The sequence below is a fragment of the Tremella mesenterica genome (genome assembly GCF_000271645.1).
Source record: "Tremella mesenterica DSM 1558 unplaced genomic scaffold TREMEscaffold_5, whole genome shotgun sequence".
Classification (NCBI taxonomy): Eukaryota; Fungi; Basidiomycota; class Tremellomycetes; order Tremellales; family Tremellaceae; genus Tremella; species Tremella mesenterica.
Window position 1 is genome coordinate 618,337 of NW_006711229.1, and position 22,128 is coordinate 640,464.

The following is a 22,128-nucleotide window of genomic DNA, read 5'->3' on the forward strand; positions in this document are numbered from 1 at the left end:
TGTACGAGTTGTCCAGTTGTTCATTTCTCAGTCCTCAACTCGTACTATATCTTCATGTGCCCGTCATGTTTACTGTATGAATTCACATTCCTTTGAAAGACCCGAGTCCACGAGTCAACAAGACTACATAATCACTTCATTTGGAGGAATCTGTCTTTCCCCATGTAAAGACTTCTTACAAGAGATAGAGATCAGGCCGGTAAAACTTCTAGGCAGGGTGCTTCGATTATAGACCAAATGATATGTACATGATCAAATTGAGGTATGCATTACCAATGTCCTTCCTGTCTCATCACAACTCGTCGCTTTCTTCGACCATGATATCACCGGTCCCTGATACTTTCCTCACCCCGACTGAAGTCGGTCCTCCTACCACACTGAAATGTGAATCATGCTAATTGTCCGATTCGACAACACTTGTTACCATGGCAGTATCATCCACTTGGACTTCACCCACTTCATTTCCACTTTCATCCTCACCGGTGGTACCGATCTCTTCCTTCCGACCCGTAACGCTCTTCACACCTTTGACAGTCTTCTTCGATTTGATCTTTATCGACTTGGGACGTTTGAATGACATAGCTGCCAATTCTACTTCTTTCCATTTAGCAGCATATTCGACAGCTGCCCATGGATCTTTCTTACATCTGAGTAAATATCCCTGGATGGATGCCATGGATAACTTAGGTCCTTGTGTTTCTATCTGTTGGTCTTGTTCTTCTTCAGTTGTGAATGATGGGAAAAGGGCGTCAGCGAATTTGATCGCTAGTTCTTCTAGTATTTCTGACTTTGTCGTAGATCGCTCATCACACTGATGTTTGTTGTTCTCCACGCCCATGTCATTCGAGTGATCCGGGTGACTGATGTCCTTCTCTTTGACGCTCTCGGGAGAGAGGGATGAAAGGTCGATGCGAGAGGTGCGTAGTGATGTTGATGGATAAGTCGAGTAAAAATGAAGGAACAATCGTCTTGCCTGATCCGGTTGAGCAGGATAAAAGGGAACTCTCACATCGAATCGTCCTGCTCGTGAAAGAGCTTGATCAAGTTGATCTGGATGATTTCTGGGAGTCAGATACAACATACTTTCATCCGAGGAATTAGTACTCACGTCGATGCAATCAAGATACATCCTTCCTGATATCATTAGTCGGGTTTCAGAATGATGCCTGCATACCACTCACTTGACTCGAAACACCATCGATCGCGTTCAAAAGTCCTGACATGGTGACTTGAGGTGGTTTTTCAGGCACTGTTGATCGACTACTGCTAGACTTTCTTTTGTGATGCTCTATCTCGATTTCTTCCTCCAGTAGTAGTAGCTCGTGACCCTTCGGAGGGGCAAAAGCCCGATCTCTAGCTGTCAGTGCATTCAAAATTACGAAGAGTTTGAACTCACATGTCTTCTATGAGGATTATACTGCGTGGTCGGCATTCTCGGAGTAATCGATTTAGACGAGCGTCATCCATTCTGATAAATCAGCACCACACTGATAGTCACGGAAGTTCGGATGACTCACTGCCCGCTCAAGGAGAGTGTGTAGATGTCCAGACGGAGTTTACTTGCCAAAGCAGCGACTAGAATTTAGTACAAGGATCAAACCACTCGATACTACCTCGTTGATAGACAAGAATGACACGTACCAAGTGTAGACTTTCCACCTCCTGGCTCGCCGTAGAAGAGGTAACCTCGACGGTGTGGGATACCTTCACATCAGATATTGCATGGGGAAGAAAGAGAGGTATTTACTTACCCGTTTTAGCATACCACTCAACTTCTTCAGGAGAGAGAAAACTTTCAATGTCTCGTAACAAATCTTCTTTCATCGTTCCGGGTAATATGACCGACGACCAAGGTCTGACAGGGCGTGCCATAGGGGTACCCCAAGGGTGAGAATAGCGCTCATCGCAACTGGTCTTAGTGCTAAGTCTTTCAATAACAAACATACCTGTGAAAGATGAAAATCTCCTGTGATTCCTTTTTGAAGTAACGTGAATGAGCCTCTGCTAAGAATTCTCTAACTGCTTGGCGTTGGAAACATGTGGTACTATCACTGTCAGTTTGTTTAGATGATGAGCAAAACGATGAGACTGACGTGAGACGTATGCGACTATCTTTAGCTTGAGACCAGCTCGTGTCAGATAGGGTGACCCATACCCACTGACCATTGAACGACAGCCGAAGAGTATGTTCTGACGTAAGTCAGTCGTGCAGAATACATTGATGTTAATCCTCTCACTTGATAGGGGCAGCGCCTGTGCAATAACCTCTTCTCCTCTGGTATTGGCTTTCCGCCTGTCGTGCTCGTATTCTCGAATCTTGCTACCATGACTGGTGATGATGATGTTACGAGTTGAAGAACGCATATTATGCAAATAGGTCGTCTGAACGATGAAATCGCCAATCCGGGCTTGAGCTATAGGATCTGATGCTATCCAAGCTTCAACCCATTGCCTGGCAGGATCTTCCGAAGTGATATATGCAGAAGGAAAGAAGACTGTAAAAGTCAATGATATACTGTCATATGGGAGAAGAAATGCTAACACTCACAATGAGAGATACTCTGACCGATGTCCCCCGCGAGCTTCCTGAATAGGGCGATGAAGGCGGCCCATAGCGTTCCACCGAGGAGCATTCCCAGGACGTGGTTGCTTTTGAACAAAGAAGTGCCGGCGGCTACATCGAGTCCAAGCTCTTTAGAGAGGATGACGAGAGGTCGGGTTAGGGTGGAAGCTATGCTGTCCTCTTTGAGACGTATCATTACGAGTGGTAAATAGAGGGTGTCTGCTGCTGTGAGTGAGAGGAGAACGCTGAGAGAGAGGGAAGCACAGGAAGCAAAATGTGGGGATGAGGTGGCGAATAGGATAAGTCATTCCATGGAACACTTAGTAGACAGGACGGGTTGGTGCATCAAAAAATGTCAGGTTAGCGCCCTCCCCATCGTGATCTCTACACGTTGTTCCGTCCAATTTCACCCACTTATTTGATTATTCCATTCTGATCTTCCGACCACGTTGCATGCTTCCCTCAGCGACAAGTCATATAGTCTTTAGATCAAGGGTAGATCAGTATACACGTATATCAATTTGACGGTCAGTTTTGAGCGGTGAATGCTGCATGCGTTTGAGAAGGAAAGATTGGACAAACCCCTGATGACACCCCTTATCCCATCTTTCCCACTGATTTTTGTGTTATTTCCTCATCTATTCATTGATTTTGGCCAAGATTTCCGAATCCTTGAACAGGTGGTATTCCTGATTATCCATCAGAACGTTCCATCAATCTCAATTGGAAGATGGAAGAAGAACAGAAACTCACCTCTTCACCGACCTTGATGGGGTTCCCGCCCCATCCGGGCAATAACACCTTGTCCCCTGGTTGAACAGAGACGGGCACTACGGTCCCCTCCTTGTTAGGAGCACCGGGACCGACGGCGATCACGGTCGCTTCGGGTAACGGGGAAGAGGTGGCCGTGGAAGGAAGAAATAAGCCAGTAGCGGTTTTCTTAAGATTATCAACGAATTGATCTGCCATCATGGTTGGAAGAGAACATGCCCTGGAAGACATGGAAGGGATTCAAGGGTACTTGAGAGATCAAGGGGTAGGTCTAGTATGTAAAGATGGAGTGAGAATAAGACTTACGGTTTCGGCTTTGAATCTTTGTACCAAGACTCGATCGAGAAGGGGTTGAAGGGAACGGATGGATTTGAAAGTAGCAGACGCGGACTGGACCATCAGCTTTTCATTACATCTTTTTCGAACATGATCTCTGCCCTCTCGTCAATCAAGCTGATGGATTCCCTCTTACAGTGAGAGAGAGAGAGAGAGTACACTCACCATGTTGTTGCGAGTGAGTTGAGAGGGATGTTGGAGAGAGGAGAGTGGTGATAGGAGACGAGCTTTGAGCCAAACTTTCTAGACCGTTCGATCGTTTTCCCACGGTCGACTATCGGCATTCCATCTCTTCTCCCCTTCGGCCTAGAAATTTCCCTCAATGACATTTCCATCTTGAACGATCTCATAGCATCTACATAATGCTTAACATCGCTCGTTCTCGTACCGCTCTCCCTCGTCCCGCTCGTCTCCTCCAATCAGCTACTGTGGCCAAAAGAGGATACGCCAGCAAAGATGTCTTCTTTGGTAATGACGCTCGACAAGGGATGTTGAGAGGTGTCGACATCCTCGCAAAAGCCGTCTCTGCCACCCTCGGTCCCAAGGGTCGCACCGTCATCATCGGTATGTCATTTCACTTTTCCTCATAAGTACTGTAAGCTGAGTGGGCAGGTCAAAGTTTCGGCGGACCAAAAATCACCAAAGACGGTGTCACTGTGGCCAAAGCCATTACCCTCAAAGATCCTGTCGAGAACCTCGGAGCAAGGTGAGTTTCGTATTAAATTGAGCAGGCGAGGATGGAACGCGGCTTATACTTAGATTGGTCCAAGACGTTGCTTCCAAAACCAATGACACGGCTGGTGACGGTACCACCACTGCTACCGTTCTCGCCCGTGCTATTTACTCTGAAGGTGTCAAAAATGTCGCTGCGGGTTGCAACCCTATGGATCTTCGTCGAGGTTCACAAAAAGCAGTAGAAGAAGTTCTCAAAGTTCTCGAAGCGAACAAGAGGGTTATCACTACTTCTGAAGAGATCGCCCAGGTTAGCTGTTGTCTGACCTTCGGAGGGAATTACAAGCTGACATTTGCAGGTCGCCACCATTTCTGCCAACGGTGATACTCATATAGGCAGCATCATCGCTCAAGCCATGGAAAAAGTCGGTAAAGAAGGTGTCATCACTGTAAAAGAAGGTCGAACTATCGATGACGAAATTGAAATCACCGAAGGGATGCGATTCGATCGTGGATTCCTTTCACCTTACATGATTACCGACGCGAAAAATCAACGTGTAGAATTGGAGAAACCCTTTATCTTGCTCTCGGAAAAGAAGATATCTGCTCTCCAAGATATCCTACCTTCTCTCGAAATTGCCGCTCAGACTAGACGCCCTTTACTCATCATTGCTGAAGATGTGGATGGTGAGGCCTTGGCGGCGATTATCCTCAACAAGCTTCGTGGTCAGCTCACCGTCGCCGCCGTCAAAGCACCTGGATTCGGGGACAACAGGAAATCCATCTTGGGTGATATCGCCATCCTTACTGGTGGAACGGTTTTCACGGATGAGTTGGATGTCAAACTGGAAAAAGCTACTCCTGATTTATTCGGAACTACTGGATCGATCACTATCACCAAAGAAGACACCATCATTTTGAATGGTGAAGGTGACAAATCGGCCATTCAGGCTCGATGTGAACAGATTAGAGGTGTCATTGCCGATACTACCACGAGCGATTATGATCGTACCAAGTTGCAAGAGAGATTGGCCAAGTTGGGTGGGGGAGTGGCAGTCATCAAAGTGGGAGGATCTAGTGAAGTGGAGGTCGGGGAGAAGAAGGATAGGTATGATGATGCTTTGAACGCTACTAGAGCGGCTGTTGAAGAAGGTATTGTCCCCGGAGGTGGGACTGCTTTGTTGGTGAGTGGGTCGTCATACCAACTCAACTCTTACCTCTTCCGGCTCCATCCGATCTTCTTTCTTTGACCTCCAGAGAAAGTCACTTGAACAGATGTATGTACGGCAGATTTAACCCGGAGCGATGACTCGAGACTAGCGATACGTGAGAAAGACGATCGCTGACTCCACAGAAAGCTTCCCGAGCTCTAGAAGCCCTTACCGTGGAAAACTTTGATCAAAAACTAGGAGTCTCCATTATCCGTCACGCCATCCTCCGTCCCGCTCGAACCATAGTCGATAACGCTGGAGAAGAAGGTTCCGTGGTAGTTGGTAAACTGTTATCGGACGAATTCTCTTCTCCTGACAAGTTCAACTGGGGATACGACGCTCAAACTTCTCAATATAGGGATATGATCTCTGCTGGTATTCTCGACCCATTGAAAGTGGTCCGTACCGCTTTGGTGGATGCGAGTGGGGTGGCTAGTTTGTTGACTACCAGCGAAGCTTGTGTGGTCGATGCGGAGGAGAAAACGCCCGCTGGGGGAATGGGAGGAATGGGTGGAATGCCAGGGATGGGAGGGATGGGGATGATGTGAGGTTTTGATCGAGCTTATCAGATCCACATGTAGCTCTTTGAGGTAGATAGGATAGATCAATGAAGGGTCGTAGGGATGGAGATGAAGAGTAATTCAAGGGGAGAGAGACGTGGGCTGAGTGAGACAATTAGTGAGGGGGTAATGCGATGAATAGATGACGTTGGAGAATGATAGTGCAGGTCGAGCGGGGATTACAGAGTCATGTTGCATTTGGGAAGTATTGAACAAAATGGGATAGGGTATCATCGTATGCATCTCCACTCTTCGAACCGAAACTATTCAGGTCATGAGCAAATTGTGGCCTTGGAAAGTTTTCACATCCTGCTCAGTGCGTGTTCCACTAATCCAAGGAACAAACTTCCTCACATTGGAATAAGTGGACGAAAGTTAGTCCTGTATATACTAGTGGAAGCAAGGTGAAGCCAGGGATGAACATGCTACTGATCATTTCATTTCATTTGATCAGACATAGAAGATGAAGCCAGAGATCAAAATCGACATGACATTCATAACATGTTTACAGGATTTGAGATCAAGTTTACAATCAGAGCTTGACAAAATATCTCATAACTCTTGACATATCTACAGTGATTCAATTTGGATCAAAATCATCCTTGATAGTGTCTAAATTGTGTGAAATACATGGAAGAGTGGCGTGTGCTTTGAGAGCCGAATTATCGTACAGGTGAAGTGTTGAATATGAAGGATTGGAAAGGGTGTGATAATGGTAATGAGTGATATTGTTGATTCGATGAGTGTGACAGAAGAGTCAATCGTTTGTGGTAAGGACTTGTATCAATTCGTGTGAAAAACAGAAAAGAGGAGTTGGGCTTCAGTCATTAGAGAAAACAAAAGGTCCCCCCCCCCATTTTGGAAAGTTTGAATCTTGATTAAGGACAAGAAAGAGAACACCCATTCAAATCCAGACGATATCTGTAATCTTCTTCAAATTCTCCAATTTTGCAGCCAACTTCCAATTTTCTCCCCTTTCACCACTGATAGCCCAAATTTCAATCCCACCACCATTCTGACCTGCCAAACTTGCATATCTACCATCAGGACTGATACTCAAAGCTCTGATATTATTACATCCCGTCCTGACATGTGTGATAGATTGACATTTTTCTCCATCTTCACTGAGAAGGATCACTGTCACTGCGTCTCCTTGGATAGATCCAGAAGGATGATCATTTATATCCATTTCAGCTCGATTAGAAGCGTAGAGGACGTTTGGGTATTGAGGATGAGCAACGATTTCCGCAGAAAGCATGGGATCACTTTGATTTGGGGAGATGGTAGGTGGTAAGATGTTAATTGAAAACTCTTGAACTGGAGAGATTATCGGGAATGTCGTAGGGTTTGATGAAGGTGGTGGAGGGAGGATGAAACAATAGATTATATGAGTGAGTTCGGATAGAATGTAAAGATGTTTCACTGAGATTTAGTAAGTTTTTTTTTTTAGTGGTTTGAGTATCTTGGTTTGGGGGAAGAAAAAGTTTATTATTGATTTGAAAGAAAAACTCACAATCATCTGAAATAACACCATGTCTAGGTCCTGAACCAGGAGGACATTTTAATTCTCCTCGAATTTCCAATCCACTCTCTCCTACCCTACCGATTATCCATACTCTATCATTCCCCAAATCAGGGATGTACATTACTCCATTCTCACCTTCGAGTACTTGATGAGCATGAGGTGAGTCTTGACGTTCAGGATTAGGAGATTTGTCTTCGTATAAATTAGGAAATTGTAATTTTGGTGATTCAGATGTCTGGGAAAGAGATCCATCAGGATTAAGAGGAAAGAAGATTACGGAACCTCCTATGAACTGATTGGTCAGTTTCCTATATGCTTTCTCTCCATCTACAAAGTTTCTTCATTTATGGTCTCTGGTATCATCTTATTCCCACACACACAAGTCATGAGGTTTATGTGACGTACATTAGTCTGTGAGTGGTGGAGTGGGAAGATCGGACGAGTAGCAGGGGTTAGAGTGGGTTAACTCGGGCAAGTGAAGAAAGGAAGCAACAAGATGGAAAGTCAAGTGGTGGAGCATCGTCATATATGGGGAAAGACGAAGATTAATGAGTTGGAGTAGTCCACAATGGATTGATGTGAATTATGTGAAAGTTGGACGAACGTTGGCTATGACGATACCTGAACCATCTTTCATGCAGTGTACTATACGTCAGTTCAGCCATACGTCAATGCAATCATACGTCAGATCAATCATACGTCAGATCAACCATACGTCAGCTCAACAGGGTAGCACAAAGAAGGCGATTACGATAGAGTGGAGTGAGAAGAAGCGGGAGAAAGTACCGAACATGACCAAGATGAACGAAAGAATGGATAACATGATAGAGGGAATTGAGTGAAGAACAACTCACCATGAGTAGCACCACCATAAGTTTTTCTCTGACCAGTCACGATAATCTTATCATCTCTTAAAGCGAGACTTAAAGCTAAACCATCGTCGTTCTCAGAAAGGGAATACAAAACCCCAGACTTAACTTTACTCTTCTCTACCCAAGAAGGGTTTTCAGGAGTTTCAGATTCAGATACGAGCTTAAGTTTTGCGGTGGAAGGTTCGAATTGAAGTAAAGCGATAGAAGAACGATAACCTCCAGCGACGAGTGTGTACATGTTGTTGTATTCTTGATGTAGTGTGACTTGTTACTTGTTCGAAATGATGAGGATCTTTTCCGAAGAGTCGGTATACATATAAGGATAGGTTGATTGTAACTCCGAGTATGAGAAGGCAAAACGTGTGATGATGGAGGGAAGGTGGTGGAAGGGAAGGATAGTGACATCACCAACCACCTCCACCTTCCCCTACTTATGCCCGCTTTACGACCGACTTGACTCCCCCACTCTTCTTAAACTTCCCTTTCCACTCTCATCTCGGTATTCGTGGTGGTCGTGAGATCGGTGGAAGCACCACGAAAGTGGAGATGATCATAGGTGTAGGGATTGATATTCTCTCTATCGACAGACTGAGAGGAGTTATCCTTCGTCGAGGAAGCTTTAATTTGGCTAGAAGGATTTGTTGTCCACGCGAGTTTATAGAGTTTAAAGCTTTACCTCGGATAGAAGACGTTCAGCTCCGCTTTCTAGCTTCTAGGTGAGTCATCAATGACACTTACATGTGCACAGAAAAGCAGTAAAAAGCAGAAGATGAAGATGATGCTGACCACAGGTGGACAGCTAAAGAAGCAGCTTACAAGGCACTTCCTTTCCCCCGAGTGACATGGAAATCGCTCGATTTGAGATACATGTCAAACGGTCGACCGACGTTACATTATATATCTCGTACGACTGAAGAGAAAGTGACACTGTTATTGAGTCTGTCTGGAGATGCGGGTGTGGTGGTGGGTGTAGTGGTTGTGGAGTCAGAGTCTCCCAAGTGATCGATGATACCACCAGGTTCCTACTCAACTTAGTGGACAAATCTACTCCAATATGACCAACGTATCTTCGGTCTTTTTTAATATGTACGGAGTCGGATGGGGCTGCAGAACATGACGACACTATCGTGAGTTTGTCAAGCTTCTCTCTGGTCAGTATCACTGAGACCAGTCATTGTACTCTATGATGTTTGGCATACCCGATATGGGGCGTTCTCGAAGAACAATCAAGTCGCAATTCTTCTTACCTGTCACACTTGGAAGTAAACGGTCGCGGTTTGAGAAACTCAATGTCACGCGTATACATGTCACACTACCTGCCATGTGCATCATCCAGAATGACCTGTGTATGATTCCCCCGTTCGACTTTCCCACAAAAGAAGGTGTGACATGTGACAGTCACGGTGTTCCTGGAGGTGGTGACTGCCGTGACATCCCTACTTGAACAATATATACTGTAAATCCCCCCAAACTTCGTTTTTTTCGCTCTCCTTACAATCGATGTTAGTATCTCTGTAACATCGTGGATCATCGTTGACGATCCAGGCTCTTCCACCGCCCCTCGCACATCCCCATACCCACCATTCCATCCATCAACTTGATCCATCTGATCTACACACAATTCTTTTGGTCAAACCCTTTCCACCCAATATGACCTCCCATTCAAGACTCTATCTCTTCGACTCTTCGACCAAACTTCCGGTCGAGATCATCAACCGAGTCATCACAATAATCGCCGACAAGAATGATACAACCACCCTTACCGTCTGTCAGAGGGTTAATAAAGCGATGTACGCCAGAATCACACCTTTGCTCTATACCAATATTGTTATCGACAGCAAGCGGAAATATATGAAACTCTTCTCTCCTCTATCCGCTCTTTTGTCTTCGGATGATATCGCGAAGTCTGTCCCGGTCGTCAAGCAGGAGGGACGAGCAAGTGAGAACCTTAACACTGGTGGGGTAGATGTTACAGTAGCCAACACGACTGATACCAACCTATCTCCCCCTGTATTCCGACTTTGCGATGATAGTAAAAGTAGTGCCATTCTTCCTCCGGATGGATCTATCAAAGAAATCAACTGTCATGTATCGGATCCAATGAAATCAATCAAACCCGTCGACCGAGATACTAAGGTAATGGATTTCACATTCGTGTCTACAGCACAAGCAAGAATCCGTCTTGCATTTGCTCTCATCACACATTTAAGTTTAAATTTGATTCTGGCGACGGAATATGACGCTGGGTTCAAACGAGTTGATAAAATTATCGGACAAATCAAATTTGAGTTATTCCCCAATGCCGACACTATGTGTTTCACACAAGGAGATCCCAAAATTGAAAACCGTCGGAAATCTTCGAAGAAACGTCGAATTTCCACACCCCTGCATAATCATCTAGGAATATCCTGCCCATTGTTCATCGCTAAATTCACGGCTAAACATTATTGTCTCGATCGTTCAGGATTATCAAGCTTCAACATGATTTTACAATGTTTACTTTCTCGTCTTACAAAACCAGAAACGTTAACAATACATTCACCTCGTCCATCGGATGTTTGATATTTCGAACAATGGGTTGATCTTTCTACACTCGTACCTCCGACATCAAATCCACTTCGAGTGATATTGGCACCTTCTATCACACAAGGATGGAAACGAAATAGCTTGAACACACATGGTGGAGGGCACACGTTTAATATTGGTTTGGTTGGAGAAATGGATTTGAAGGGATTACATCATTGGTTATGCACGATTATGAATCAAGAATGTAGGTATGATAATTGTGATCGTATCGACTCGAAACGTAAGGTGTCTGATGGAGAAGTGGAAAGAAGTGGTTTGGTTTGGGATTTCTTAGGGTCTGAGAGGGAACAAGATTGTTTATGTTGTTGTCGTACGTTTGTGCGTCATTTGATGGATGATTTACTGAGATCAGATGATTGAAATCATATTTGAGTGTATCTTTCCTCGGGGTCGGCTAGAGGGAGATAAGTTTATATTTGTCGTAGAATGAAAAGGATGCACTGTATATAAATAAAGAAAGTGCAAGAATGATCACATAGTATAATCCATAGTCACTGGGGATTCACATATCACTAACCGTTCACTAATGATCACTCGCCGCATGAAACGTTAAATGTCGATTGGGATCGCAGATCGACACAAAAAAGGATGAAAAGAGGAATGGGAAGATATCATGATGGTTCTATAAAACTATACTGAACTTTTCATTTCCATCTCCCCCTGGTTTTCCTCACTAATTCATCACATAGGTTCCCTCTATTTCCATACTGCATACAAACCCAACCACGCGACCATCCAACCACCCATCCACTCATCCACCCATCCACTCAGTCTTCCAGATCTCCCGGTCAATCGTAGAGATCATTCAAACAAAATTGAGCTCGTAATCACAACCCCCACTCTTTCTTCAAACCTTTAGCTAACCTTTTCACACCTTCTTCAATATCTTCCTCTGAAGGATAACTAAAACTTAATCTTAAAAATACTCTTTCAGCTTCTTCTTCTTTACTCCATTCTTTACCTGGAGCTTTAAAGAAAAACGATTGAGCAGTGATGAGTTTCTCTTCTATGAGAGTTTTGAATATTTGATCTGAGATTTCTTCCAAAGATTTAGTTGAGTAATTCGGATGTTTACGAATTTTCAATCGTAGCCAAAGGAACATTCCTCCTGATCCAGAAGGCCATTCGCAAATTGAGGTAGGAAGATATTTTTCGAATTGAGATACCATTAGAAGACAACGTTTTGCGTAAATGTCTATGGGTTAATTAACATTCTTTCAAAAGGTTCATTTTTGGTTTCTCCAAGATTTACTTCAATCGTTTGAAAATCTTTGCGATGATGTTGAGGCGAGGAACAGAAGAAATTGGTTTCGAATAATTTTACATCTACGGATAGATTTGGTGGGAAAAACGGCAAGGAATAGAACATCATCACTTACCAGAAATATGAGGTAAATATTTTTGTTCAAATCCTTCATGTCCACCCCAAGCTCTCAAAACAGCGGAAATAGCAGCAACACTCCATCCTGAAGGACATTGAGTAGAACCTTCACGCATGAACATGATTTGTTGTACTAGTTGACTTGGACCTGTGATCCAACCTAATCGAGAACCGGGTGAGACGATTTTAGAAAAAGAATCTACACGGATTACACGACCGTCAATGTCGAGAGAGAGGAAAGATGGGACGATTGGTTTTGATGCTCCCTCAGGACGGATCTGAAGGAAACAGTCTATAACATGAGCGCTGGGTAACAGGCCTTTTTCATATCTCTCGACGTTCGACCTCTTCATCGTGGATTTGACCATTTGATTGTTCCGAGTGGATCACCCCGACGCATGGTAGAGTACATTCTTGACAGCAATGAGGTCAATATGACTAGGTGGTCCGAAAGTAGGGTGCGCGACATGAACATTGTCGAAAGTCCAGAAGAAAGAGGAGTAATGACGGGAGGAGTGGAAGAGGTGATGAGATGCAAATGGTGAGAAGTTGGAAACACTCACATGGATCATCCTCCACAATGAGTATATTCCATTTTCTACAAACAGCGTAAATATCTTTCTTCCTATATTCCGGTACAGTGATTCCAGAAGGGTTCGAACAAGTTCTGACTTCATCAGCCTCTCCCTCGAACTTGTCTTCCACAAAGAAAACTCACGGTACTAGAATAAAGACCTTAGGTCTAGGACCTTGAGTACCTTCATTCCAATTCGCTAAAGTTTCATCTATAGCAGAATCCAATACCCCATCTCCATCCATAGGTACACCAGTAGCCTTGACACCAGCTGAATGAAGTGCAGACAAAAGACCTGGATAAGCGAATTCTTCCACTAAAGCATTATCGCCAGCTTTGAGGACAGTTCGAATGACAGCATCTACACCATCGGTGTTACCTGCAGTTGTGGAAACGCTCCATCCTGCGTAAGGGGGATTATGGATTCGTTTGGCGTGTTCAGTGAGCCAAGAGACCAAATGAGGAGCTCCGTGCATGTTGGCATATTGAAGTTCGCTGACTAAGTTTGGAGCAGGGTCAGTCTTGCTTGGTGGGTTATAAGGTGCGAGAGGGAGGAGAGAGTCGGGTGTCGGGCCTAGAGATCAGTACGGTATGTTAAATACATCAGATTTCAGATGCCCAGGACAAGGTGGTCGTACAAAGGTTTGACGCTCAAACGGTTACTGGAAGTCGATATCGGCGAGAAACATGAAGGGAAAGGGGAGGAAGGCATTGAATATAGCATATAAAAGTCAAAACACGAATACTCACTATTGTAACCAGGTACGAACACCGATTGTCCGGCGAATGGAACAGAAACAGTCATAGCGTTTACTGGCCAGGTGGAAGGATGAGGCATTCCACCTCCGAACTGAATATCAACCTCAACTCCCTTCTGCACATTCCTGAACTCTTGTCTGTGGATGTAATGAAGAGTGGAAACTCACACTGATGATCCCAGGAAGAGAAACATAAGGTCGAAGTGTCTTGAGTGGGTTTCTCACCCTGTTCTTAGCCGCTGGGGAGATAAACTCGTTGTAATCGATTTCGACAGGTTCAGATATTGCAGAAGGCATCTTGTCCCTGTTTGCCTTGATCTATTCTTCAAAACTTCTGTCACTTCTTCAGTCGACAATCTTCGACGATCTGTGTCACACTACTTTTATGAGTGAATGAGCAAGTGAAGAGTAGAAAAGTCAATCAACTTGTGGCTTGTATATCTTAGACCTTCCATTATGGCCATGACGGACGTGGCCGTCAGTCAGCTTATCAGTCATCGTAGCGTTCTTTGTACGGTCAGTGAGAAATGTCAAAAGTGAGGCGTGAGAGCAGAGTGGGAGGAACAAGACAGGAGGTCAAGTCCGATGAAGTGAGGAACCGTTATCAAATTGTAGATATGGCGATACCACAAAGTTTGACGGTCGTGTCCGATGGGAAATTCGGGATTACGAGTCATGTGGCAGAAAAGAACAACCCGGTAAGTTATGTAAGCAAGTGCCACATGCCACAATCAGAAGCCACCGTTGTCAAGGTTCAAGCTTTCAGATTGCTTGCTTGCACCGTGATGAAGAGTAGGTCAATGGGACGGAGTGTGTCATACATTATTCATAAAGCAGATCTATCGGACATTCTCACTCTCAACGGTCGCTGGCCTGGGTTCATCATCCGATCGATGGAGCCGAGGGAGTTGCTGACGGTGGAGGATGGAGGCTAACCAGAGTGGGGAAGCACGTGAAGTCTGGACCCGATCGACAAATCTTCAAAAGCTCGACCCAATTTCGGTTCATCTTGAAACAAGTGCAGGCATGCAGGAGAGACGGAGAGACGGACCGGTTCAACCGTTCCGATCCCCGTAGCACGGTGACGTATCGACTGCGTAGAGCTGACAGCTCGTGTCCGTACCCACGGACATTTGGATGGGAGCTCGTACTTGCATGGGGTAGAACAAGTATTTGAAGTCGTCGCTGGATCGCGTGGTTGATGGGTTTAATAGAGAAGTCAGATGGAAACTTAGTGACAGTTATCTGGTAGGTTTCCACCATCGGAAACTGTCTGATATTCAAAATTACCTCATCAGAAATGTCCCAAACGCTAACCACTAAGACCCTATCGATCGAAATGGCCAGAACCGACACTAAGGTCCATGGGAATCCGGCAATGCTTGGATCCCGTGCCACCCAGGCACTCGAACCAAAGATCCCGTGATGTCAATCAACTGACAATAATATAATCGAATCAACTAGCGATGCTGACGACATGAAAGGGAGTCGTGCTTCAAGTCCGATAGCCTTGTGGGGGAGAGATGTACGATGTCCTGAGTCATGTACGAGATGTCCAACTCGAGCTCTCATACGTATCCTACACGCTACCCACACGTTATAGGGCGACAACTTGTCCTCGACCTTCCCAATCTTTCATTCCTTCTCTCCTAGTCCTTCGCTTCCTTCTCATCCGACCAACGTTCCAAGTCATGTCATTCCTACCGCTCCGTCACCCCACCTCGTTGTATTTAAATCAAACCGATCGAATGCCCGTCACTCACCATGACACTACTACATCCTTGTCTCGGGGGTTGGGATCGTCTTCAGTCTCGGGTGTTTGACCGGTGGACGGGAAATCTCTCTATCTATCAGTAACGTATACGATTTGGGTGATTGGTGCCATGTAACCCACCATTCTTATGTCTAATCATGCCGTCTATGACGTCTTCCTATTCAATATCTTCACAATGTCATCCGCCTTAACGTTCCCAGCGTTCCAAACCCTCCCCCTGATCAGTGAACCGTGGGTGGTGAAATTTTGGCGTTTCGACATCCCTTGTCATTCACCCAATATCCAACTGCTTCTTTCCGTGATGTCACTCCCGCTCATTTCGTCAGGGTATACCTCCCTCACACCTCAGACTTATCCATCATCGCCTCTTTCCCCTCAGGATACTCTTTTGACCACAAGGACGTAGTGGACAGGGATGGACACCTATCCTTCTCGCACGATGTCCATCAGACGATCGAATGAGATGTTGTTGATCTTCCCAACCGGGTTCAACTCGGATGGAACGGAGGGTTGTGTATAGGATACAAGACAAAATGATAGAAGGGTAGCGGGTGAAGTTATCGTGTCTTTGTGTAACAAGCATCCTCACGAACCCATAATCTAAACAAATCGAACCCGTCCTTTCTCTTCCTTTCTAATCCACTTTCTTCCCGTATCCGTCAACAAGCCGAAGACAGTAGAAACAACTTAGCTGGACGACGATAACCAACGTGTCTGTTTTCTGCAAATCCTGTTCGGACGGAACGACGACAACAAGCCGAGGGTTGGGATAGAAGGGATAGGGGTTTTTTGAACTAGAAGTCATAGTGAAAAGTATATTCAAAACTTGTTGCCGACACGCCTTCTCTCGGCCTTACGCCCCATCCCCTCCCCTTGCTTTCCTTCCTTTCGTCAACCATCACTCCTTAACATGTCGGATCCCCAAGCTTGTTCGCCTCGAGCTGGAAACACCGACCCCTGGCCATACTCTCCAGTGTCCGACTCGAATCGGCCTTCTCCCACTGAACCGAACCGACCTCTTAACCCCAGTTGTGTAGATTACAACGTTTGTCGTGAACCTGTCGAAATGTTAAACGAACCCAAGTGGGAAGCACAAGCCGCCACTACTGACGACGACCGTTTGGCAGTACGAATCATCAATGAACAAACCCCTATACCACTCGTCTTTCCATCTTCTTCTCATTTCATCCGATCTTCTTTGACTTCCGACATGTCGCTCTTATCGGGTCCGATAGCTCAACCATACCTTTCCTCCCTCCCATCCGCCTCTTACACCCCGGGACACGATATGACGTCTGCACTCGGGTTGATGGTACCGGCGCCGACACAACAACCTCGTCAGGCTTCAAACACGCTTTGGTCTCAATCTGACTCTTTTCCTTATTTAACTCTCACTTCCAATGATCCCATCGTTCTTCACAACTTGGATCCTTACGTTTTCGATACCTCCCATCACGGATCACACGAGATGAAACCCACACTTCAACCCGGTCTCTTTGATCGTATGTTAGAGTCACAAAGACAAGCCAAGAAATCTTCACAGAGTTCCTCCACCCAATCTCCACCAAACAACCCAGAACCGACGATCAATTATCCATCGATGGTGCACGGAGGTGGAGGATTTGGTATGCCAATCAACACGAGTCCCCCTGTCAGCCAACCCCCCGCGCGATCACCCTTGAGAGTCAATCTTCCTGATGGATTTGATAGCACGCAGAGGGGATCGGGTTCAGGAAGTGGGAAAGGGAAAGAAATGAAGCAACGAACGAGGATTCCGGAAGCTTGTGTGGGATGTAGGAAAAGGAAATGCAAGGTGAGTTTGGAAAGTTTCACCATCCTCCTATCAACCCCTTCCCATCCCATCCTCTCCATCATTAATCAACCTTCCACTAAAGTCCACCTTCCTCTTCAGTCTCTTCGTAACCAATCAACAACACCTAGAGGAAGAAGAAGATTCATTCATGTCGAAGGATCCACAAACCTCATTAATTCTTTAATTCTCCGACATTCCGCGCGTCCGTGTGTATATCATGATCCATCCATCCTTCATGCTGATCATCTTAGTGTCAAGGAGGCAATCCCTGTACCCGATGTCAACTCAAGAACATTCCATGTGTTTTCGATCGACGTGCAGGTTCCACCTTACATTCAAGTTCCATCTCACCCAGTTCTTCCAATAAACAATATCGAGATGTTCATAGTCCTTCTTCTCCCTTAGGTCAATCTTATTCCGGTCCATCCATGTTTGATTCCTGGATCTCTTCGGATCCTTCGGCTTCCAACGTCGATTCTCCAACAGGTTCGAATTCCGGTTCTGAAGTTTCTGGTGAAGTGAATCAAAATCGAAATGAAGACCCTCTAATATCATTCGGTAATCATATTCCCAATCCTATGACATATTGGAATCAACCCAGTAGTTCTACCTCAAACACAAATGCAAACACTACCAACACCAACCCTAATCTAAATCCTAATCCTCAATTATTCTCTTTCGAATCTTTTTCTCAATATTTTGGACCTGGAGGACCTGGATACACAGGACAATCGACAGGAATGGGAATGGGGATCGGTTCATCTTCAACTACCAACACTAATCCCAATACATCTTTATCACCATCAAATACAAATACTTCTTCATTCCCTTCACCAAATATGACACCATGGGGTGCTATACCATATCAATCTTTTCCACAATATATGAATCCATCTCAATTACCTTTAACTCCATATACACCTTTTTCAAATTTTAATCCTTCTCCATTACCATCAACTTCAACATTTCCTCAACATCCAGCTTTCGCTTCCACATCAACTTGTCAACCTCCAAATTTCGCATCATCTTCATCTTCTCTTTCCAATCAACCATCTCCTCAGAGTTTCTTACAACACCAAATGTATCAATCAATCCCTAATCCATACACATCAACATCTTTCAATCAACCACAAGCAGAATCAAGTAATACGGACGTGTCACAGATGTACGGAGGAAATTGGGTTTCTCCAAATAGACAAGAGGATAAAAAAGAAACAAAACCTTTATATCAGGATTGGAAAGATTATGCTGTACCAGTTTCCAAACGACCTTGGTCATGATGAAGAAATGTCAAGTGAGAGAAGGAGAAACTTTGATTCAAGATGAATGTATCCTATGGATTGGATAGGAACACATGGTACGAAAAAGAATGGAAATGAATCAATGAGAGTTTCTGAAATGATGAAGATTACGAAAAAGTAAACCTACAATATGATACGTGACTGCCAAAAATGTCCCAAATATGTTTTGAAATCATAACAAGAGAGAAAGAGGGAATGATGAGTGGACAGGAAAGGGTGGAGAAAGAGGATCAAGAAAAGGAAAATCACGTCGACTCTTTTATGTGCTCGGATTCTATGTCGGAGATGTTGTTGGAGAATATTAGCTTTGGGTATGATGAAGGAGAAAAGTAAGATGAAGAGGAATAAGAATGAGGATGAGGATGAGGATGATTTTCCGAAATTAGATGTTATCAGTATGTACCCAACTATGTGATCACCATATTGTTTACGTTTCTCCTTCATTCATCCACCTACTGTATCTGTCCATCTGTCCATCGCTCCTATATAACGTGATTCCTCCGTATTACATTCCGCTTTTCAACCATCCGTCCAAGATACGCTTCATCGAACACCCCAAGATCGCAGAGAGATCATCGATCATCCATGTGAGCGATCAGGGTTATCGTCAAGGTCAACAATCGGAAGGGGATGTCACCATCGATCAAGCCGCTCTACACCCGATCAAGCTCCATTCCATTCCATGTGTGATGTGAAAGATGTAAGATTTCAAACATCAAGCGTGAAGATTGCGAATTGCGAATTGGTAGCAGAGACAACATTCATCCAATCTCCCTTTCCCCTCGAATTATACGTGCTTAGAATATCGCTATCAAACAGGTTTCGAATCTACACTTTGGATATCACTCCTCGTCGAAATAGATCTCTCTCCCACACTCACACACTCACACTCTCTCTTCCCCCTGTAACGCGTCGGTACCTCTCTTATTTTCTTCGGCGCTCCACGCTTGCTCGGCTAAAGTGTGAATACCGACTAGCTATGCGCAGGGTTACGCAATGCGAGCATTTTGACTGCTCTTTCACGCTGTTTGTCAATAACTGTTCCTTGTATTTCTCGTATGTGTGGCCTCCGCAAATGGGTGAGTTCACGCAACCGAGAGTTGCAATGATGGGTTACACGAATAGTAGGACGGAGCCACGGTGAGGAGCATAGCATGTGGACAGAAGGAGTGATGGAGCGGAATATGAAATGAGAGCGAGTTCATTTCACTCACATCATCAGCTGCCTTTTGAGCACGCAAATCATCCAAATCCTGAGTTTTCTCCGCCACTTGAGCAGTCAATCCAGACGCATGATCCCTTCTCTCTTCATAATCATTCTCAGCATTACGCAACTCTCCTTCGATCCTCTCGTACCTCTCCTTTTCCTTCAAAAACCTAAGCCTAGCCTTGTGTTCTTTCTTCGTCCATGCGCTGAGACGAGCTTGGGATTTACGTTCGGCCGCAGCTGCTTCGCGCTGGAGTTTGACCATACGTTCAAGCTCTTTGATAGACCCTTGAACAGCTTTATGTTCGGTTTGACCCTCGGCTTTGATAACTTTAGCAAGACGTTTCGCGTCTTTTTTCTCCATGGTGGCTAGACGACGAAGGGTGGCGTCGTCTAAAATACGTTCGGAGAGTTCGGCGCGGGCGTGGATATCACTAATTATTAGTTATTTGAACAATGGCTTCTCATGGGTCTAATCCCAGTAGCAGGTGAACAGGGGCATGCAGCAGTAGATGTCATGAGAGTGAGCGAGTGGTGGGCGGGTGATTGGATCTTTTCCGAAGATTGGGGGTAAGAAGGGTAAAAGGTAGGTCGACTCACTCTCTACCCAAAACCTCTTCAGGTTGAGTACCAATACTGGCCCCTGCACCTCTACCAAAAGCACCCCTACGACTCCCCACGATACCCCCATTGGTAGCTCTAGAAAGCGTACCGTTCCTTCCCAGAGTATTCGCCCTGCTGACCACCGTCCCACTCCTATCCAACATCCCCGCTCTACTCTGCCTTCCTCCGAATTGACCTTCGCGCTGATCTTCCGGTACGGCGGTGAGGCTCGGCATGGGCCTATGTCCAAAGCTTGATTGAGGACGAGGACTCATGGATCTGTCACCATCTTCGAAGTGCGGTACCGGTCCATTGTCCGCAAGAGAAGTACGTTTGAGGGAATTGTGTTTTTCCGACATGATATCATCGCCTATAACTGCTGCACCCAGTGCTTCCTCACCCGTGTGAGAAGGGACGAAAGAAGCTCTTGAAGCGGCTCTAGAAGGTGGACGGGGATTACCGTCAAGAGCGGCCGTAGGACCAAAGGTTCCTTTTGTCGATGGAGCAATAGACCCACTTTTCGAAGTTGAACGTTTGACATTTGGCTTGATACTGCCTTTGACGCTACCTTTAGTAGAAGCGGCGACCGATTTGGGTCGGTTTGGTTTTTGTTCAATCGTAGGCATGACGATTGGCTCTGGGTCAGGAGTATCGTCGTATGTAGTCACGATAGGGATAGACTTGATGGATTTGACATATGATCTGGAAGGGTTTTCTCTCAACCTGGAATCCATCAGCTTTTATCTTTTGTCGACGATCTTGAAATCAAAAAGTGATGTGGTGGAGCATGAAGAGGTATAAACCTCGTGAATGTCGCATGTCAATGACTCACATTGGGCGTTCTGCAAGAGTGGCATCATGAGGACCATCAGCTAAAGCCTGGCCTAATTCCATTTTTTCCGTAGATCCGCGGTGGTGCTCCACAGTATCCCCGTTCATGTGTCTATCATGAATCGACAAACCATCCACTCCATTCGCCAAAGCACCAGTCTCATCGTGGTTTTCTGCAACAGGAAGTGTCATATTATTCAACTTGAGCTCGTGTGCCCCTTCGATGGTGTATAATTGAGGAACGTATTGGTTCTCTATCACGGGTTGACCACGAGGAAGGGAAGGGACAGTGTATGGGAGATTACCGATAGATCTTACCGGAGCGGTAGATGGTTCGATTTTATCTTTTCCTGGGGGAGAGACGAGAATCGATTGCCTCGATTCGAAAGAAGAGGGAGATAAGGGTGACGTGGTGGGAGAATCGAAGACTGCTTCAACGACGGGTTTTGAAAGAAGGCCTACGAGCCCGAGAGTTATAGCTTCTGACGCCGTTGTGAATGGAGACTATGGGATCGATGATCCCTCTTTGTTTAAACGGTTGAGTTGTTGGATGTACACAGGTGGATGGTAAGAGAGATGGCGGAGTGGGTTATTAAGAGGAGGGGGAAGGGCATACAGGGATACAGGGAAGGGATGGCGAGCCACTTACGAACGACGTCATTGCCGATCTTGACTTGAGCGGAGTTAACCAGATCCGGTTATATCGCCGAGGTGGCACCTTTTCTAGGTCCTTCTCGATCGCTGGCTCGTTGGCATGTCAAAGATAGTTTGGACAAACCCGTTCGCTACC

General features: G+C 45.3%; 9 protein-coding genes across 9 annotated transcripts; 4 read left to right on the plus strand and 5 right to left on the minus strand.

The window, feature by feature from the left end:
• Positions 1–246: 246 nt before the first annotated feature.
• On the minus strand, positions 247–2,759 carry TREMEDRAFT_73837 (uncharacterized protein; the record flags this gene model as incomplete). Its single annotated transcript, XM_007004760.1, has 11 exons — positions 247–1,061; positions 1,109–1,134; positions 1,182–1,353; positions 1,397–1,468; positions 1,518–1,575; positions 1,642–1,704; positions 1,752–1,909; positions 1,947–2,045; positions 2,094–2,190; positions 2,238–2,495; positions 2,549–2,759. The coding sequence occupies 11 exons, from the start codon at positions 2,757–2,759 to the stop codon at positions 395–397; spliced, it is 1,881 nt and encodes a 626-aa protein (XP_007004822.1). The 3' UTR covers positions 247–394.
• Positions 2,760–3,099: 340 nt separating this feature from the next.
• Positions 3,100–3,862, minus strand: TREMEDRAFT_39008 (uncharacterized protein). The gene is made up of 4 exons (XM_007004428.1): positions 3,836–3,862; positions 3,641–3,724; positions 3,317–3,502; positions 3,100–3,252 (listed from the first exon to the last, which is right to left on the minus strand). Exons 1-4 carry the CDS (start codon positions 3,836–3,838, stop codon positions 3,202–3,204), a joined length of 324 nt encoding a protein of 107 aa, XP_007004490.1. The 5' UTR covers positions 3,839–3,862; the 3' UTR covers positions 3,100–3,201.
• Positions 3,863–4,005: 143 nt separating this feature from the next.
• On the plus strand, positions 4,006–6,370 carry TREMEDRAFT_39009 (uncharacterized protein). The gene is made up of 5 exons (XM_007004429.1): positions 4,006–4,234; positions 4,283–4,376; positions 4,430–4,652; positions 4,702–5,526; positions 5,697–6,370. The coding sequence occupies exons 1-5, from the start codon at positions 4,033–4,035 to the stop codon at positions 6,099–6,101; spliced, it is 1,749 nt and encodes a 582-aa protein (XP_007004491.1). The 5' UTR covers positions 4,006–4,032; the 3' UTR covers positions 6,102–6,370.
• A 647-nt stretch (positions 6,371–7,017) lies between these two features.
• TREMEDRAFT_30617 (uncharacterized protein) lies at positions 7,018–8,748 on the minus strand (the record flags this gene model as incomplete). Its single annotated transcript, XM_007004380.1, has 4 exons — positions 7,018–7,535; positions 7,627–7,930; positions 8,243–8,283; positions 8,493–8,748. The coding sequence occupies 4 exons, from the start codon at positions 8,746–8,748 to the stop codon at positions 7,018–7,020; spliced, it is 1,119 nt and encodes a 372-aa protein (XP_007004442.1).
• A 308-nt stretch (positions 8,749–9,056) lies between these two features.
• Positions 9,057–9,512, plus strand: TREMEDRAFT_62267 (uncharacterized protein; the record flags this gene model as incomplete). Its single annotated transcript, XM_007004585.1, has 2 exons — positions 9,057–9,226; positions 9,302–9,512. 2 exons carry the CDS (start codon positions 9,057–9,059, stop codon positions 9,510–9,512), a joined length of 381 nt encoding a protein of 126 aa, XP_007004647.1.
• Positions 9,513–10,160: 648 nt separating this feature from the next.
• TREMEDRAFT_62268 (uncharacterized protein) lies at positions 10,161–11,072 on the plus strand (the record flags this gene model as incomplete). Its single annotated transcript, XM_007004586.1, has 1 exon — positions 10,161–11,072. One exon carries the CDS (start codon positions 10,161–10,163, stop codon positions 11,070–11,072), a length of 912 nt encoding a protein of 303 aa, XP_007004648.1.
• Positions 11,073–11,923: 851 nt separating this feature from the next.
• On the minus strand, positions 11,924–14,106 carry TREMEDRAFT_68672 (uncharacterized protein; the record flags this gene model as incomplete). The annotated part of the gene is made up of 6 exons (XM_007004724.1): positions 11,924–12,291; positions 12,476–12,769; positions 13,041–13,144; positions 13,196–13,625; positions 13,802–13,901; positions 13,978–14,106. 6 exons carry the CDS (start codon positions 14,104–14,106, stop codon positions 11,924–11,926), a joined length of 1,425 nt encoding a protein of 474 aa, XP_007004786.1.
• A 2,387-nt stretch (positions 14,107–16,493) lies between these two features.
• On the plus strand, positions 16,494–18,676 carry TREMEDRAFT_62270 (uncharacterized protein; the record flags this gene model as incomplete). The annotated part of the gene is made up of 2 exons (XM_007004587.1): positions 16,494–17,396; positions 17,648–18,676. The coding sequence occupies 2 exons, from the start codon at positions 16,494–16,496 to the stop codon at positions 18,674–18,676; spliced, it is 1,932 nt and encodes a 643-aa protein (XP_007004649.1).
• Positions 18,677–19,405: 729 nt separating this feature from the next.
• On the minus strand, positions 19,406–21,898 carry TREMEDRAFT_73840 (uncharacterized protein; the record flags this gene model as incomplete). Its single annotated transcript, XM_007004761.1, has 5 exons — positions 21,340–21,898; positions 20,505–21,230; positions 19,912–20,338; positions 19,586–19,674; positions 19,406–19,505 (listed from the first exon to the last, which is right to left on the minus strand). Exons 1-5 carry the CDS (start codon positions 21,528–21,530, stop codon positions 19,406–19,408), a joined length of 1,533 nt encoding a protein of 510 aa, XP_007004823.1. The 5' UTR covers positions 21,531–21,898.
• Positions 21,899–22,128: the final 230 nt, after the last annotated feature.